General features: G+C 47.8%; 1 protein-coding gene and 2 long non-coding RNA genes across 3 annotated transcripts; 2 read left to right on the forward strand and 1 right to left on the reverse strand.

Annotated features, from left to right (window-relative positions):
* Positions 1 to 1,610: 1,610 nt before the first annotated feature.
* LOC144149783 (uncharacterized) lies at positions 1,611 to 4,275 on the reverse strand. Its single transcript, XR_013318364.1, has 3 exons — positions 3,242 to 4,275; positions 2,938 to 3,182; positions 1,611 to 1,861 (listed from the first exon to the last, which is right to left on the reverse strand). It is a non-coding gene; the product is annotated as an uncharacterized LOC144149783 (long non-coding RNA).
* A 2,815-nt stretch (positions 4,276 to 7,090) lies between these two features.
* Positions 7,091 to 8,452, forward strand: LOC144148638 (uncharacterized). The gene has a single exon (XM_077680149.1). It carries the CDS (start codon positions 7,091 to 7,093, stop codon positions 8,450 to 8,452), a length of 1,362 nt encoding a protein of 453 aa, XP_077536275.1.
* Positions 8,453 to 13,175: 4,723 nt separating this feature from the next.
* Positions 13,176 to 15,275, forward strand: LOC144150005 (uncharacterized). Its single transcript, XR_013318408.1, has 4 exons — positions 13,176 to 13,399; positions 13,499 to 13,681; positions 13,751 to 13,807; positions 15,168 to 15,275. It is a non-coding gene; the product is annotated as an uncharacterized LOC144150005 (long non-coding RNA).
* Positions 15,276 to 16,235: the final 960 nt, after the last annotated feature.

Consider the following 16,235-nt stretch of genomic DNA (forward strand, 5'->3'; position numbering starts at 1 on the left):
TAGACGTGCCTCGTCTTGCTCAATAAGCCTCCATACTGGTTAAAAGAGTGGTATAAAACCAGCACGCGCCAAAACACACAGTAGGTTATTTCGAACTCAACCTACATTTTTTGCGCCCCATAGTGCATGTCGGCATACTTTCATGCCATGACAACGTAAAGTGATGTGATACAATACTTTCGAGCGTTCGGCAAGGTTGCAAAACCTGTTTTACCTTACATATGATTACCGGGAAGCGTAATGCCTTGTTCCAAAGCCGACAGCCCCGAAGGCCTGGAATTTGTATTTTCGCTGTTGTCGGTTACTAGCAGCTGGCTGTTTCTTTTGTTCGAAAGATTGCTTGATACAGAAGCTAACTCCTGGCTCAGACTAGTCTCGCTCCGCACAGGACCAGCTTCGCAAGGAATGGGGCGACGCCGGCACTGTTTCTACCAGAGCGGTATCAAAAACTGTAACTTAAATCACGCCTTCAGCTAGTGTAGGTGATTTGAAGTCTTTCATTGTGATAAAAGGTTGCGCATACGCAAAATCTAATGCACACAAGCGTCAAAAGTCAACCTGGAATAACTTGGAAGCATGCGTGCTTATACCCTCGGGACGCTCGGGAGTACCTTTTCCGGCAGTCAGCTGATCGTCAGGTCGCGCTCCGTGAAGGGTCCCTTTTAACAATAAAAAAGAGCGCTTGATTCTTTGCTAGGCAATGCTACGAAGGAATGCGTGTGTAAGCTGTGGCCCTCGGTCGCGTTTTGTGTGGAATCATTTTCCGCTGACATGGTTCTCAAAGTTTAAAGATTTGCAATGCCGAAACACAATTAAGCTTCCCTGTTGCACCAAATATTTTCCCAAATTTATTCTCATAATAATTGGCAGGGAACAGCTTGAACCACGTCTTTTAGAATGACGTCTTTTAGAATTTCTTAGAATGACGCCCGTTCGCTTTTCTGAATTAAAAGCCAAGCCGATGCACTGCATGCAAGAGTAACGCATTTTTTTTTTATTAGGTGGGGTTTTGAAACAAATCGTACGGGAACAGTGGTGATACAAAACAAGTTGCTTCTTTGTGTTACTTCATTAAAGAAGCGTAGTGAAGTGAAGGCCGCCTGTGATCACTGGTGGTGAAATAAAATTTGTTTCGTGAGCATTGCTCGCACGTATGCGCCCCTTGCCTTTTCTGTAATTCTTTTGGCTTGCTCTCGCAGCCGAAGAGTGATGTACTGTTTGAGCATGAACTTGATCAGAGTGATAACGTGAACAGGATTTTCCCAGTAGTGCTCTGCTTGTTCGAACGAATTAGCATGCCTTGAACAAAACTGTTGAAAGGACGACAGAACAAGGCTACACGAGTTCCAACGCAGAATGTGTTCTGTCGCATGTAGCACATGACGCACAAGGGGTGATGGCATTATGAGGCCCCCATTATTTCTTATGAAGATCAGAATGCTGGTGACCTTATGCTCAATTAGCATTTCTGTGCAAGAAGTACAGCTTATGCGCTTGCACACAGCTCTTACAATAAACCCTCCAATGTACTGCACAATTTCACTGCTGAAATTGCTAATACCACAGGCTTGTGTAATCATGGTCGGCTACAGCATTAGCATCAGCCAGCTCTGGTGACTGAGCTTCTTCGGGGTCATCCTCGTTGCTGTGAGCGCGTTGGAGTGGAAGTGTGGAAATCCCAGCAAGGTCTGGCATGACGTTGCCTGTTACCGCCGGCTTGATGTCAGCATGAAGGAGGAGGCTGCGGTACGCGTAGCGGAACTGCAGGGCCGATGGGTTGTTATTCCATCCTCCTCTCTGACGGATGCAACTGAAAAACATTTCCAGGTGGTCTTGGCTGAGCCGGTATGTGCAGAGGTAACTGTTGGAAAAAAAGTGGAGTTTAATGTATTGCCGGCTTCCGAAATGACTGCAATCATAAATACACAGTAAGTTTCTGTATACAGGACAATGCTGAATAACAGTAGTCTTATGTAAAGCAATTTGGCTAATCTGCTATTTCTTGTACTGTTGAACTAAAAGATACACTGCTTACGGTTGCACAAGGGCGATAGAAAAATTATGAAGGTTTTATATATTTTATTGTGGAACAGAAACTATAGACGTGCAATATTTTTCATTTTGATCCCTTCACGTTTTATTTCACCTTTTTCAGCATATAGCAGGCATGCATTTCCCTTCAAACAAATGCTGTCCTCACAAAATCGTCGTCAAGGCTTCCTTACATCGTAGCCGCCTAATGTTAGGCCAGTCTACAAAAACTGGCCCTTGTGGGTTGCAGGTGTTGACGGGACATAGAACTACACATGTAAGCAACTACACAGAACTACAGGTAGCACGAGAAACCCAACTCGTGTTTTTAGGTTAAGGTTAAGCATTAAGTGTTAAGGTTAAGTGTCAGGTTGAGTGTTCAGGTTAAGCATTTAAAAGGCTGTAACAATTGTAATGAAAGGCAAGAGGCAATGTTAAAAAATTAAGGCTTGTGTGTTTCCTTCTTTAGTATTAAAACATAAAGGCATGATAATTTTTCCATTAGTCTGAATGACGCGAATAATGTGGGTTTACCTTTTTGGATTATTGGTATGGAACATGAGATTAATTATCCAAAATACGACTGAGGTCAGGCTAGCATGGTAGCCTTTGTTGTACAGCTTGCAAGGAAGGTTAATTTCACCTTATAGCACCGTTACTGAGTGAGGATCATTGCGGGCGACGCCTGGTACAGTTATGTTCTAAAGCATTGGATGCAGTTGATAGGTTCTGTAATTTAATTTAAATCACATAAATCTTGTAATGCACTAAGCTTACACTTCAAGTTAAAATTGTTAACTCAGCATCACAGTGTACATTTAGCAGATATAATTTTTGGCAAAAGCAAATTTGTTTCTGATGCACTAAAAAGTGCAACCAGCAGTAAAAGGGAAGTTGTAGGCGTACCTGCACAAATCCGACTTGAATAGCCTGTCTGCAAGTTCAGCTACACTCTTCAGAGAGAAAGCAAGGCGATTACAGACATTCTCCTCCCAGAAATGCAGACCAAGTCGCCAGTTGGGAGGCGCAACATCATCAGCTTAGCCGACATCTCCAGCATGGTTTCCTTCTGTCTTTGGAAGGATGCAGGTCGAAGCGGAGCCTTTAGGTCCATTGAAGTGGGGTTCTGGGAGTTCAGCAAGTCAAACAACCTGGAAAAAATGCACTAGATTTTAAGTTGCATGTAAAGTTCACTTGAACTACAACGTACCGATCAACATCGGCGATGAACTTGGCTGTTCCTGCGCAAGCCTCAAATTGCCTAAGCTCCAACCGTCGTGCCAGGTTGAGACTTTTGCTCACAGATGAGCTGTACGTCTGCGTGGCAACCTTGAACTTCATGATTTGCCGGTAATACTCAACGTGGCCCCTTATGAGCTTGTTTGCAGCACGAAGCCCTTCAGCCTCTTGGAGGTCTTGCAACCTCTCGATGTAGGCCCACTCAATGGCCTGTAAAATAAGATGTGGTGAGACACTGTGAACCTATCAAAAATACACAAGTTACTTACTCCGTAATACCTCCTGCGTAGGACTTTTTTTGTCTCCAAGGACATTGCGGAGCAGCTTCAAGCCATGAGCAGCATCGAAGATCAAGGAAATTCTTTGTGCTGGCTTGTCTGGATGAGCAAATGAGGTCTGGAAGGAGTCGCTATTGCTTTCATGGATGCGACACCCAAGCAGCTTAATTGCCCATGGAAACATTTACAGCAAGTGCATCACACACAACAGCGACAACGTTCGCTGAACATTCAGTAAGTTGTGCAATGGCTTCGCGAAGAATGTTCTGTAGTGCTTCACCCGTGAGTCCATTGTTCAGAAAGTATGCAAAAGGTACCTTCCGTGGGGCCGCCACACCAACAGCCATGACCACAAGTGCGCCACCAGTTAGGCCAGTTTCCACTGTGTCCAGAGTACTCTGGCCATTTCCGAGATCCACTTACCCAATGAGTCGTCCACTTTTTGTATCAAGGTCGCACTTTTTGCGTATGCTCATGCCGTCCAGCATGATGCAGCAGCTTCTCCCAGTTTCTTTTTCCCTCAAGGGTCATTTTGATGTGGTCAAGAGCTTCTTTCGTGAATACTGGCCAGGCATCAATGATTTTGAGCCAGGTGCGTATTGTTTGCTTGCTAGGCATGGTAAAAATGCTAGAAACATACGTATATGCCCTCGCAGAATGGTAGTAAAGCGTGGAGGCAAACTTCCTGAATTTTTCGCTGTAGCGCCGTCGAGCTGGTGCTTTTCTAATGTCCGAGCCCCAGTTCTGTACGAGTTCACTAGGGAGCTCACCGAAGGCTTCCAAGGCCTGCTAGGGAGAGATGAGCTGCTTTTTTTTTCATTTCTTTAAGAAGAGTTGTTAAGGTAATCAGCTTTTGCTTCTTCTCCTTCAGCCACTTTCTTGTATAATAGAGCTTTTTCTTCATGACTCCAAGCTTCTTGCTCGTTTCCCGGAGCATTGATTTGGGTGTCTGGGTGGAATGGTATTTGTGGTCAAGGGCAGATGGTGGCTTTTTGCTTGATTGGCCTGTAGAGGATGCTACCTGTCATAAAAAAAACAGTAGCTTAACTTTGCAAACTGTTTCATTGTGGTTCACAACATACCTGGGCGGGAGTCTTGGGTGTTGTACCACCTGAGGCACCCATGCAAGGGCTCTTTAGTTGACCTGGAGTGGATTGTCGAGGCGTGGATGACTCCTGAGACAGAAATAGGTAACCTGATGCTTTGGCATTCTCACTTAAAACACTCTGTTCATGAACACTTGTGTTGAGTCTCGTGAAGAGTAGGCAGTCCTACACGACCAGTTGACCTTTGTGTAGGCGTGCCATTAGACAGTGTGTCAATTAACCAAGGGTAGCGTTCATCTCATTCACTATACACTACGTGCAAGCTCTAGCGTGGGGTGTTGGTTGGTGTAGGTCCTTCTGCAGCACTGGTGGGCACACTTGTTGGTGTCTCCTGGGTCATAGAGTCGGTGAGCTTAGTCTCTAGTGGCTAGGACACTTGCGTCTGCAGTCGATTCACTTTACCTGCGGGCGTTTGCGTAGTTTTCGCAGTGGTGTACACGGTTCTGCACAGCTTCCTGACCTAGGTGAAGGTGTACGAATGGACATTTCCTGCAATACAAATTTTTAAAGCTTGGGGCACATAATATCCAATTTAACCTACCTCCTGGCGTTTGCGTGGGGTCCTTCGGGGTGTAGCTTGTTCTGCAGTGTGGCCAGAGAGAAGCACAGGCATGGGGCTCTGCGCTTCCTGCAACAAAAAATATTCAAGGTCAGGCACAGGCATGAATTAGTGATTCCACCTACCTCCTAGCGTTTGCGTGGGATAGTGCGTGGGGTCCTTCGGGGTGTAGCTTGTTCCACAGTGTGGAGAGAGGGAAGCACAGGCATGGGGCTCTGCATTTCCTGCAGCAACACAATTTAAGCTTGGGCACAGGCATGAATTAGCCATTTCGCCTACCTCCGAGCGTTTGCGTGGGGTCCTGTGTGGCGTGGCCTGTAGCCAGAGTGAAGCACAGGTGTTTCCTATAACAGACAGTCACTCAGCTGGGCACCTTTAATCTTGCTGTTCCTTACCCGCTGGGCCTTGTGTGGGGTTTTAATTGGCACAGATAGCTCTCCATGGCTGGAGGTAGCTGCTGCAGGCTCCTACAACACAATTGGTGAACTCATTTGCATTAAGGAATACTGTCTGCGATGGTATGTAGAAAATTTAATGATAGCCGCAAAGGTTTCTGTGCCCAAAATTTATTTTAATACTTGCCTCTGTCCTCTTTTCCTGCAGGAAAATTGTTGGCACTGCATCTGGTTTCAGAGTTCGCTTGGTGTGGCCTTCGTAGTAGCAGGATGGTGCAAAATGTTTGGAACAGATACTCGGGCGTACTTTCACTGGAGTCGTTGACATGCCAAAGCACTGAGCCACCTCTTAAAGGAGTACTGACACGGAATTTCAAAGCTGAGATAACTATGTAAAATGCTTCATTTTTATCAGGAGATATCTCCCAGCAAGTTTCAACAGCAACTGTTCAGCGAAACATATTTAAAATCCATTTTAATCTTCGCCCGCACGAGAAAGCCGAGAGCGGACCGACATGACATCATCTGCTACTTGCCCCAAACTGCCGACGTCGGGGCTCCCGTGAAGCGGGATTCACACGACGGAGAAACCCTCTCTTTTTGGCCCGCGGGACCCGCTCACGTGACCGGTTTTAGGCTCCGCCCCTCGGTGGGGATAGCCCGCGGTGGCTGCGCGAAATAAAATGCCTCCACATGTTTTCGCTCGACGGTGGTGGCCCTCGGCGGGGAATGGAACCTGTTCCTTGGCGCTGTCGTCTGCTAGTCAATCCGCGTAGCTCCGCACGTGTGGATGCGCCGCCAGGCCGGATAATCCGGTCACGTGCTGTTGACGTCACATATCCGTCCGCCTCCGTGAGAGGGTTTCTCCGTCGTGTGAATCCCGCTTGACGAAGCCGACGCGCTGGCTGTAGTTGGCGCGCGCTGCTCAAGCGTGTGTACACGTCATGGTTTTGGGACTGACGTCATGCTGCCCGGGCCTGTGGGGACGGCGAAGACCTCGGCCGGTCTGGGCGCGCGCTCGCTCACGCGCGATTCCAGAGCGGCAGCGATACGGCAAGAATTGCGACGTCACGTGATACCTCCTGTCATGGCGGCCGCTCGGCGTTCGTTTTGTCGAAACCGAAACTGACACGAATAAACGACGCCGTAAATGAATGTTTACGCTGCGCTCGACCGTATAATCTGTCAATATATGATTAGTGGGCTGGTAGGCACGCACAGCAGCGAAAAAAACGTAACCCGAAAATTTCGTGTCAGTACTCCTTTAAGCAGTGACTCATTGCTATAAGGAAAGCTGAAAATTGTTGATGGGTGAAGTATTATATTAATATGGAATGCTTGGTGCCATCAAATAGATGTTTAGTGAATACCAACAAGCTGCATTCAACTAACCAATGTGAACCCCCCATTTTTCACTTTACGAAAAAATTTAGTGGTAAAAAATAAAGAAGAAGACGCCGTTCGGAACGGCTGTGTCTTTTCATGCTCTCAGCTGGAAACAGCGCATCGGTCACTGGCCGAGGTACTACTTCGTCTGAAACTAATATGGATAACTACAAGATCATTCTTCCTCGTCTCCCAACCGGTAACGTTGTCTTGAATACCGTTTTCCTGCATGCAGACTTGAAAGGCCGTCCTTACCGGGCTCCTGACTTTAGGGATGCGTTGGCTCGCGTTATCAACCTCCGTGATGTGTTGTGCATCGGACAATATCAAATGAGTCACGTTTGGATGCTTACCTGCGTCTCCAACAGTGTCAAGCAAAAGCTAGTCCAGCTCGAGCACATCACCGTCAAGGGACTAAAGTGTATGGTGTTTGACCCGGAAACGAGAAACATCAAAATGAAGCTACTTTGGGTGCCGCGCCATTTGGACAACCGGAGGATTTCTGAAGCGCTGGAACCATTCGGAACTACCCAGTCTGTTGCTAGAGAGATGTGGAGGTGTCCAGGAATGGACCACATGGAGACCGGAGCTCGGGAGGTGTCCCTCACATTGAAGGATGGCGTCTCGGTCGCTGACATACCGCACATGATGGACATTTATGGGAGCCAGTGCCTTGTACTGGTCCCTGGCAGACCACCTCTTTGTCTGCGTTGCAACAGGATTGGGCACGTACGGCGGCAGTGTCGTACCCCACGGTGCACCGAGTGTCGTCGGTATGGCCACACCGCAGAAAGGTGTGTCATGACATATGCGGACAAGCTCCGACAAGGTCACGAATTACCAACTGATGAAGATGTGTCCGCTCATGTCATGGATGTCACGGAGGTAGTGGACGCATCGGGGGAAGTTAACCAGCCAGTGTTGGCTGGACCTCCCGAGGCTGTGCCAACAAATCCTGCAGCGGGGAAGAGTGAGCAAGTGGAGCCCCATACGGTGCCACCTGGTCAAGTGATAAGTGGATCGACAAGTGATGAGCAGGGGGAGCCGATTGGCATGGATTCCGCGACTCCCATTGACGCCTTGGAGGAAGACCATGCTTCAGTACCACTGCCTGCCAGCGATGATGAGAGGAGCGACTTGTCTCCCGGTGACGTTGGGGACGATGCTTCCGTTACTTGCCCCATGGAGATTGCTTCATCATCTTGGGCGGATGCTGTGGCTTTGCCTGACGACGTTCCGGGTGGTAGCAGCGGGCCGATGAAGAGGCCTGCTCCTGTGGATGGCGAGAAGGCATCCATCGCGGGCAAAAAGCAGGCGTCCACCGTACTGGACTCCTCCGACGCTGCTGTTCTGGCTAGTGGTTTTGTGCCGCTGGCTGGTTCCAAGAAGCCAGGAAAGGTACTGTCATCCAAGGCCATCCGCAAGGGTGGTTTATCTGGAGGTGACAAGGACACGTGAGATGCTCCCACAGTATGGCAAGTGTCACAGCACTGCACGCTGCCACACTTAATGTGAGAGGCTTGAGGAACAGGAGACGACAGTACCAGCTTTTGCGCCTCCTTAAACGGATGGACGTGAGCATTGCGGCCATTCAGGAAACAAAGCTCTGTGGAGATGAGGACATATCGGCAGCATTAGAGCCCTTCTTAGAGCAGTACAGTGTTTGTGTTAGCCACTCCGCAGGCTTGTCTGGGGGATGCTTTGTCTTCATCAGCAAGGGCATAGGGTTTTCTTGTCTCTCGTGTAGCACCGATACTTCGGGGCGGTTTATTTGCTGTGACCTTGTCATTGCAGGTGTTGAGTGGCGTGTCATTTGCCTCTACGCCCCCGTGAACTGTCGTGAGCGTACGTCGTTTTTTCTGTGGGTTCGGGATTTTCTACGTACGCAAAGAAAAGTCCTCCTCATGGGGGACTTCAATTGTGTATGTAATGTGCAGGATCGTTCTAGGCTTAGCGTGCAATATGACCGCAGCGCAGCCATCCTGGCTGATCTAGTGCACGAGCATGGTCTTGTTGATGTTGGAGAGAGGAAAGGGAGTTCCGTGCACTTCACTCACTTTCAGTGTACCTCGAATGCACGCCTGGATCGAATTTACATTTCTGCAGAAGAAGTTTCTGGGATTTCCGACTATACTGTGCGCCCTATTTTTTTCACCGATCACTGTATGGTATCTGTTTACTTCGGTAGCTCAAAGCCGCGTGGTGTGCTGCCTCAGTGGGATCTATGGAAGCTCAACGTCTCCTTATTGGCCGATGAAATCTTTTGCAGAAGTATTTCGGAGTGCTTACACAACACTTTTGCAATAGCTGAGCTTTCATTATATCAACATTGGGATCTTTTTTAAGCAAGAGGTGCGAAACTTGGCTATAGAAGAGTCAGCTCGTCTTGCGTTTCTAAAACGCTTTCATGTTCGTGAACTTTCCCGTACACTGGTGGACCTTCACGAACTGGAGGCAGCAATGCCTGGATCAAGTATAGATGAAATTGGCGTAACTAAAGGACAATTGCAGCAATATGTTACTGAAAAATACCACGGTGCATTAATTCGGTCCAGAACACGAAGGTTTTATGACAGTTATCCCACTCGCCGTTCGCTGTGTGATGAGCGCCAATCGGCTCTTGCAAAGGAGATAATTGAGATTAATTATAATGGTACTAGGTATACTGACTCAGCTGATATTGCCGGTGCATTCCATGCTCATTACAGCAGGTTATTTGGTGGGTCCAATGTCGTGGGTCAAGAGCGTGGCTTTCATTCTCTCATTGGGGCACTTCCAAGGCTTGCGGATGATGAGTGTGCCGGGGTTTCCGGCCCTATTACACTGGAAGAGGTTAAGATTGCCATCTCTTCGCTTAAGACAAACAAGACCCCTGGACCGGATGGCCTGAGCGGGGAATTTTATCAGAAGTTTTCTGATATCCTCGCTCCAGTCCTCTTGGACATATTCATAGCCGCATACGATCACGGTGTTTTGCCCCCTACCTTTTACTTAGGGCACACAGTGTTAATACCAAAAACTGCGGATGAACACAAGCTGAGATCTGTAGAGGGCTATCGGCCAATCTCTCTCTGCAATGTTGACTATAAAATATTCGCCAAAGTTTTATCTAACCGTCTTCAACACGTAATTTCTAGTTTAGTTGGTTCTCACCAAACGTGCGGTATTCGGAACAGAAGTATTCAAACGAATATACATATTGCTCGTTCTATATTGGAATGCGTGTCTGATTCGGTTGAACAGGTGGCCCTTATCCAAATTGACCTTGCGAAAGCATTTGATCGGGTGTCTCACGACTTTTTATTTGCACTTTTGGAAGCGGCTAATGTAGGTGATGTGCTATATAGAGGCATTCAGCTTTGCTACAAGAATTGCACTACACAACTTGTCGTCAATCGCATCCTCTCGAAGCCAGTTCAGATCAGATCGTCTGTTAGACAGGGCTGTCCTCTATCGCCGCTACTGTTTTCACTGTACATAGAGCCTCTTTGTGTTAGCATACAAAAGAGTCAAAGAGTACGTGGTTTTTCGTTAGCGTCATGTGAAGTTAAAGTTCTTGCGTATGCTGATGACATTGCCTATTTTTGTGTTGACAAGCGTAGTGTTCACGAAGCCCTTGCATTGACTAAGGAGTTTTGTGACGTGTCTGGAGCGGTCATGAATATGGAGAAAACTAAGGGGTTTTGGCTTGGCCTGTGGGGAACCAAACCTTCCAAATTTGCAGGTATTAATTGGGACAGCACACCGCTTGAGTACCTTGGCGTGCCTTTGCACCAAATAAGGAACTCAGGACCACACTGGTCTTCAGCACTCACGCATGTCAAGCGTGCCTCGCAGGCATGGATGGGGCGAGAACTTTCTGTATTTGCCCGTGCGCAAGTCTGCAATGTCTTCTTGGTAGCAAAGCTTGTTTATGTTCTTCAGGTACTGCACTGTGCGCGAGCGAAAGTCCAGGCTCTACACAGAGTGTTTGCTACCTTCGTGTGGGGATCTGAATGGGAGCCAATGCGCAGAGATAATTTGTTTCTTCCTTTACGGTCTGGTGGTGTTGGGTTAATGCATTTGTTTGTGCACCAACTTGTGTCTCGGTTTTTCTTCTACAAGTCGGCGGAGCATCCATTTTTACGTACTGTAATTCAAGAGCGCATAAGTTACCATTTGCCGTTTCTCCTTGTTTCTACGGGTGAGGTCAACCAAAAGCCGCCATGGGGTTTTCTAAAAGAAGTTGTAGATACTTTTCATTTCCTTACTGCGCGGTTTTCTCTGGAGTACCTGTTTAGTCTTTCAAGGACAGCTATGACGAACACTTTAATTCATAATCTATTCCCCGTGCCTCTTTATCGCCAGCCATACTTGCGGGACCATACGAATAATGTTTTAGACCGTGTCAAGCGTATGTGCGTGCCGCCAAATGCTAAAACGTTTTTCTTTAAGCTTCATTCGCAAACGCTTCCAGTTAAAACATGGCTGCGAGACAAAGGAATGTCGATCCCTTGGTCAGACAATTGCCGCTTGTGCAACCAACCAGAAACTATTGACCACTGTTTTGTGCTGTGCCGTGACGCGGTGTTTTTCTGGGACGTTTTGCAACGGACACTAAAAAAGGACATTGACATCACCCCATACACCATTCGCTTCTTGCCATTTGAGGACGTTAATCGGGTGCCGTATGACGTTTTTGTGCTCCTAGGTTTGTTTAGCTTGTGGAAGTGCCGCATGACTGATCGGCATGCTGAACCCCCTAGGCCGACCAAGGTCATTTTTCGGGAACAGGCGGCGTTGGTACGGAGCGTTTACGTCGCGCAGAGTGATCCACCAGAGTGGCTGCATCTTTTGGATGCGTGCGTTTGCTTGCCTGAGTTTTGAATTGGTGCCGACCTTTGTTAGACTGACGGGCTTACCCTTTTCTGTCTGTTAGTGTTAATATTGTGTGTCAATTGTCTTGGCTGACTTCTCTCTAAAATTTCCATGTATTAAAGAAAAAAAAAAGGCGGCGTGGTCCAGCGGTAGCACGTCGGATTCTTTGCGTGTATGCCCGGTCGTCGGTGGTTCGATTCCTGCTGGTGCGAACTTTTTTTCTTTTTTCTGACTCTCAGCAGTTCGTCCTTGGGGAGTATCGGAACGGACCATCCGGATGGGGGGCTAACCGTTCGTCCCCTCGCAGTTAGTCCCCAAAGGGACTAATGATTGTGGCAGAGGCCGTTAGTCTCCCAACGAACGAACTTTTAGTTCTTTGTGCCTAAGAGTGTAGGTAATGTTTTGGGTATTTTAGCGCATTTTAAGCGCACACAATCACAGTATACCTACCTATTTGTACTTTCTCGATCCTCAAACCGATCAGCTCGCTGGGCCTTTCTCGCATTACAAGCATTGCTCGGGTAGCGCCGCCAAGGGAGGAACGATTAGCTCACGAAAGGGGGAAATCTTCCTCCACTGCTAGGGGGAGAAACGCGCCCCTCCCTGTTAAAGGGAGAATCTTTCTACCTCTTAGGGAGCAATATATGATACATTCCTGTTTCACCCTGAAGGGAGAAACTACCACACCTTTTTTCTTAGAGTGTTGGCCTCAGAATCCCTTGCGCCAATAAACACACACATACTGCCGCGCCTAATCTGTGGTCCAGTGGATGATGGTGATAATAAACACAGGATAATGTGCCGCATTATTCTGTGGACCCGAGCACAGGGTAATGTTCAGGTCTATTCTGTGGCCCGTACCACGCTATAGTTGATCTGTATTCATCTATAAAGCAACCTAAACGATACCAATTCACACTTATTTACATAAATAATGAGTAGAATTGACTTAAGAGAACAGGTTACAGCAGAAAACTCACTTGAAAAAAACTACATAACTGCCGGGACTCCAACTGGGCGTCAGCGCCATACTACCACTGCGCCACGGAAGCCGACGAGCGGAGCCCTTTCAGGAGTAGCTCAAAACAAAACATAACCTTGTGGTCTCAACCAGAGAATAGGGGGTATTCACCCACGTCACAGGAGCGGTGCATTCTGGGAGTGGCCGCCATCTTTTTGTACTACGTACGGACGGGCATCCTTGCGGGCAGTACGTTCGCGCGCAGCTGACCCGTTCCTGTCACTCCGGCTCTCGAGGAAACAACCAACTTTGTTACAAGAGGTGTCGTGATTGTGTGCTGCTGGTCACTATGGTGGCCTGCGCTATCATCGGGTGCACCGAAAGGTCTCAGACGAAGGAACAAAAGCTACGAAGCAACAAGCCGGATGTTCACTTTTTCAAGTTACCCAAAGTGCGCCTGAACGAGTGCGCAAAAACGAAGGAGCTTTCAGAACGGCGTCGGCGCGAATGGGTGGCTCGGATAAATCGTCAAGACCTCGATCCTGACCTGGACAAATATAAAGTCTGCTCCCGGCATTTCGTTACAGGTAGGAGGCAACGTTTATTTGAGTAGCATAGCGCCGCGGCTAGTACAATCGATTGCCGCAGTTGTTTACACTTAGCACGCGAACTGTTCGATCATGCAGGGTCGCCGTCACACCTTTTCGATGAGTGCAATCCAGACTGGGCGCCGAGTCTCCATTTGGGCTACGGCGACACTGTTGACAAAAACAGTGAAGCCCGCTACGAACGCCAGAAGAGACGACGATTGGCCGCGCGTGCCACTCACCAAACAGCCCCACCTCCAATCGACGTCGCAGCCCCGCAAGGTGCGATAACGTAGTACGCGAAAATTTGCATTTGGAAATGTGTGAAAAGTGAACCGTTCTTTTTTTCAGTGGCCGTCAGCGCTGACGAGTTGTCACCCGTTTACGATACGGCAGGTATCGATCAAGGTAGGTGCCTGTTTTGAAGCATTGCTTTTTCATCGCGTTTTTACAGTCGTGAGCGTAAGCGATGTTACTGAGTTACAGTTGCTGAAGCAGCCGTAGAACATCACCAGGTGACGCCAGCTAGGTTCCAGCGCTGACCCAAGCCTGAAACGAGTAAAACACCTGATAGCTAGCCCTGCAGTGCGCCTCGCAGCTACCGTGCTCGGGAGACCGGCGAGTTAGACGGCCATCGTGATATGCGTGCCCTTCTCTTGAAGCTCGACAACAAAATCAGGCGTCACTCGCCGGCCCGACAGCGTACGCGTCGACCGGGCGCTGGTGGAGTTGTGCCGGAAGAAAACTAGGCAAGAGATGAGGACGCAGGAGGTGAGAATTTATTAAGCGGACCGGGGATAAAATAATATGCAAGCGCAGGAAACGGTGCCACAATGAAACTTAGAACCGCGGGGGAGGGAGTGAGAGTTCGGGCCGCGCGCCGGCGAGCGTGTACGCAAATTTCACCTCTGATTTTGTTGAGCTTCAAGAATACGGCAAGCGTATCATGACGGCCGTCTTGGAGTTCACGTAGAGTTCATTGAGGCATAGAGTTCACGTACGTGGAAACTGGAGGTTAAAAGCGTGCATGTGGCCTCACAGGGAATTACCGTAACGAAGTCTCGGGTAGGGGAGGGGGGTTATTTCACGACACCTGCGAGGTGCCTGCCCTGTTTTTCTGCCTTAAGCTCAAACTGGTTGACCAAGCAAAATAGTTGAAGTATAAGTTACACAGTAAATCATAACATGATGTACTTAATTGCCAGTAATTAGTTCTTCCATTGTTATCACTGTGGGCGAGTAGATTTGCAATATGTGAAAATGTGGATGAAGAAAATGCAGTCGACTCTTATTAAGACAAAATCGGTTGGGACGAATTTTATGGTTAAGATAAACAAAATTTTTATTCTTTCGTGATGTGCGCAATGCAAAAAACGTACACTTAAGACGAATTTCTTACAATACGAAGAAGCTTTCACGTCCCCTTCAAGTTCGTCTTAAGAATAGCTTACTGAAGTATCCATCTTAATCTGCAAAAGGAGGCCGTGTGGTCTCACTTGATTAATGGATGACCTGGAAAGGGGGTGAGAATAAATATAAGAAAGAAAGTATGTGCTTTGAAGATTGTTCGTGACAGGCCTTGTGATGAATTCTTCAGTGTTGAAAGTGGTACCGAGTGGTAGTGTATGCTTAGCATTCAGAGTACTTGTGCTAAGCCACTTTTAATTTACTAAATGGCTTTTTTATGAAGTGTGCGGATCTAGTTGATGGGCGTCTATGTGAGAATGATTTCCACAGAGATGTCTCCTTCTGCACTTTGCTGTTGCAGGGTGCCAGACTGATCTGACCGGTGCTGACATCAGAAGGATGGAAGACGAGCTCGTTATTCGCAATCACGAGCTTTATAAACTTCGACACGCCGTAGAGAGCAGCCGGTTCACTGAGCAGACACTGCAGCACAAAGATGACAAAGTGTCATTCTACGCAGGCCTTCCGTCATTTTTAGCGCTGATGTCCGTTTTCAAAATTGTGGAGCCATATGTGGCACACTCGAGCAACAACGTGCTAAGCAAGTTTGAGGAGATGATGGTTTTTCTGATGCGCATACGGCTTGGACTTTGTTTACAGGATATTGCGTACAGGTTCAACGTTTTACAGGCAACAGTGTCTCGAACGTGGGAAAAATGGCTGGATGCCTGCTTCGACCGATTAGGACCACTTATTCAATGGCCTGATAAGGAACAGGTTATGAAAACCATGCCGCTGGCATTTATGCGGAACTTTGGTAGGAAGGTGCGAGTCATTCTAGACTGCTTTGAGGTGTTCTTGGACAGGCCAAGTGCACTCGACACACGCGCTGGCACCTGGTCCCAGTACAAGCACCATAACACCATAAAGTTTCTGATTGGCATCTGCCCAAAAGGAAACATCATTTTTATATTAAGGCCTATGGCGGTAGAAGTAGTGACAAGTTTATCACAGAGGACTGTGGCGTGCTGAGGAACTTCTAGTACGATGACATTGTACTGGCCGACCGAGGCTTCTTGATTTCAGAAAGTGTCGGATTATGCTGTGCGAAACTCTACATTCCTCCTTTTACAAAGGGAAAGCGCCAACTGAGTGCTAGCGAAGTTGAGCATACCAGAGAGCTAGCCAATGTCCGAATACATGTTGAGAGAGTGATCGGGTTGCTAAGAAACAAGTTTTTGATACTTAAAAGTTGCCTGCCAGTTGAACTGTTGACTGTGTCTTGCCATGGAGAAACACCGATTGACAAAATTGCAGTTGTTTGCTGTGCGCTGACCAATTTATGCAACTCTGTGGTGCCATTGGATTAGTCTCTAACAACTTGTCACTTGTGCTCATTGGTCGCACATCTTGGTGCCGACACCGGTAA

This window comes from Haemaphysalis longicornis, unplaced genomic scaffold (genome assembly GCF_048455015.1).
Source record: "Haemaphysalis longicornis isolate Haplotype H1 unplaced genomic scaffold, Haemaphysalis longicornis Haplotype H1 scaffold_8, whole genome shotgun sequence".
Lineage (NCBI taxonomy): Eukaryota > Metazoa > Arthropoda > Arachnida > Ixodida > Ixodidae > Haemaphysalis > Haemaphysalis longicornis.

Excerpts from the sequence above, each read along its gene's own strand:
- LOC144148638 (XM_077680149.1), top strand. The coding sequence starts at position 7,091 with ATGCTCTCAGCTGGAAACAGCGCATCGGTCACTGGCCGAGGTACTACT.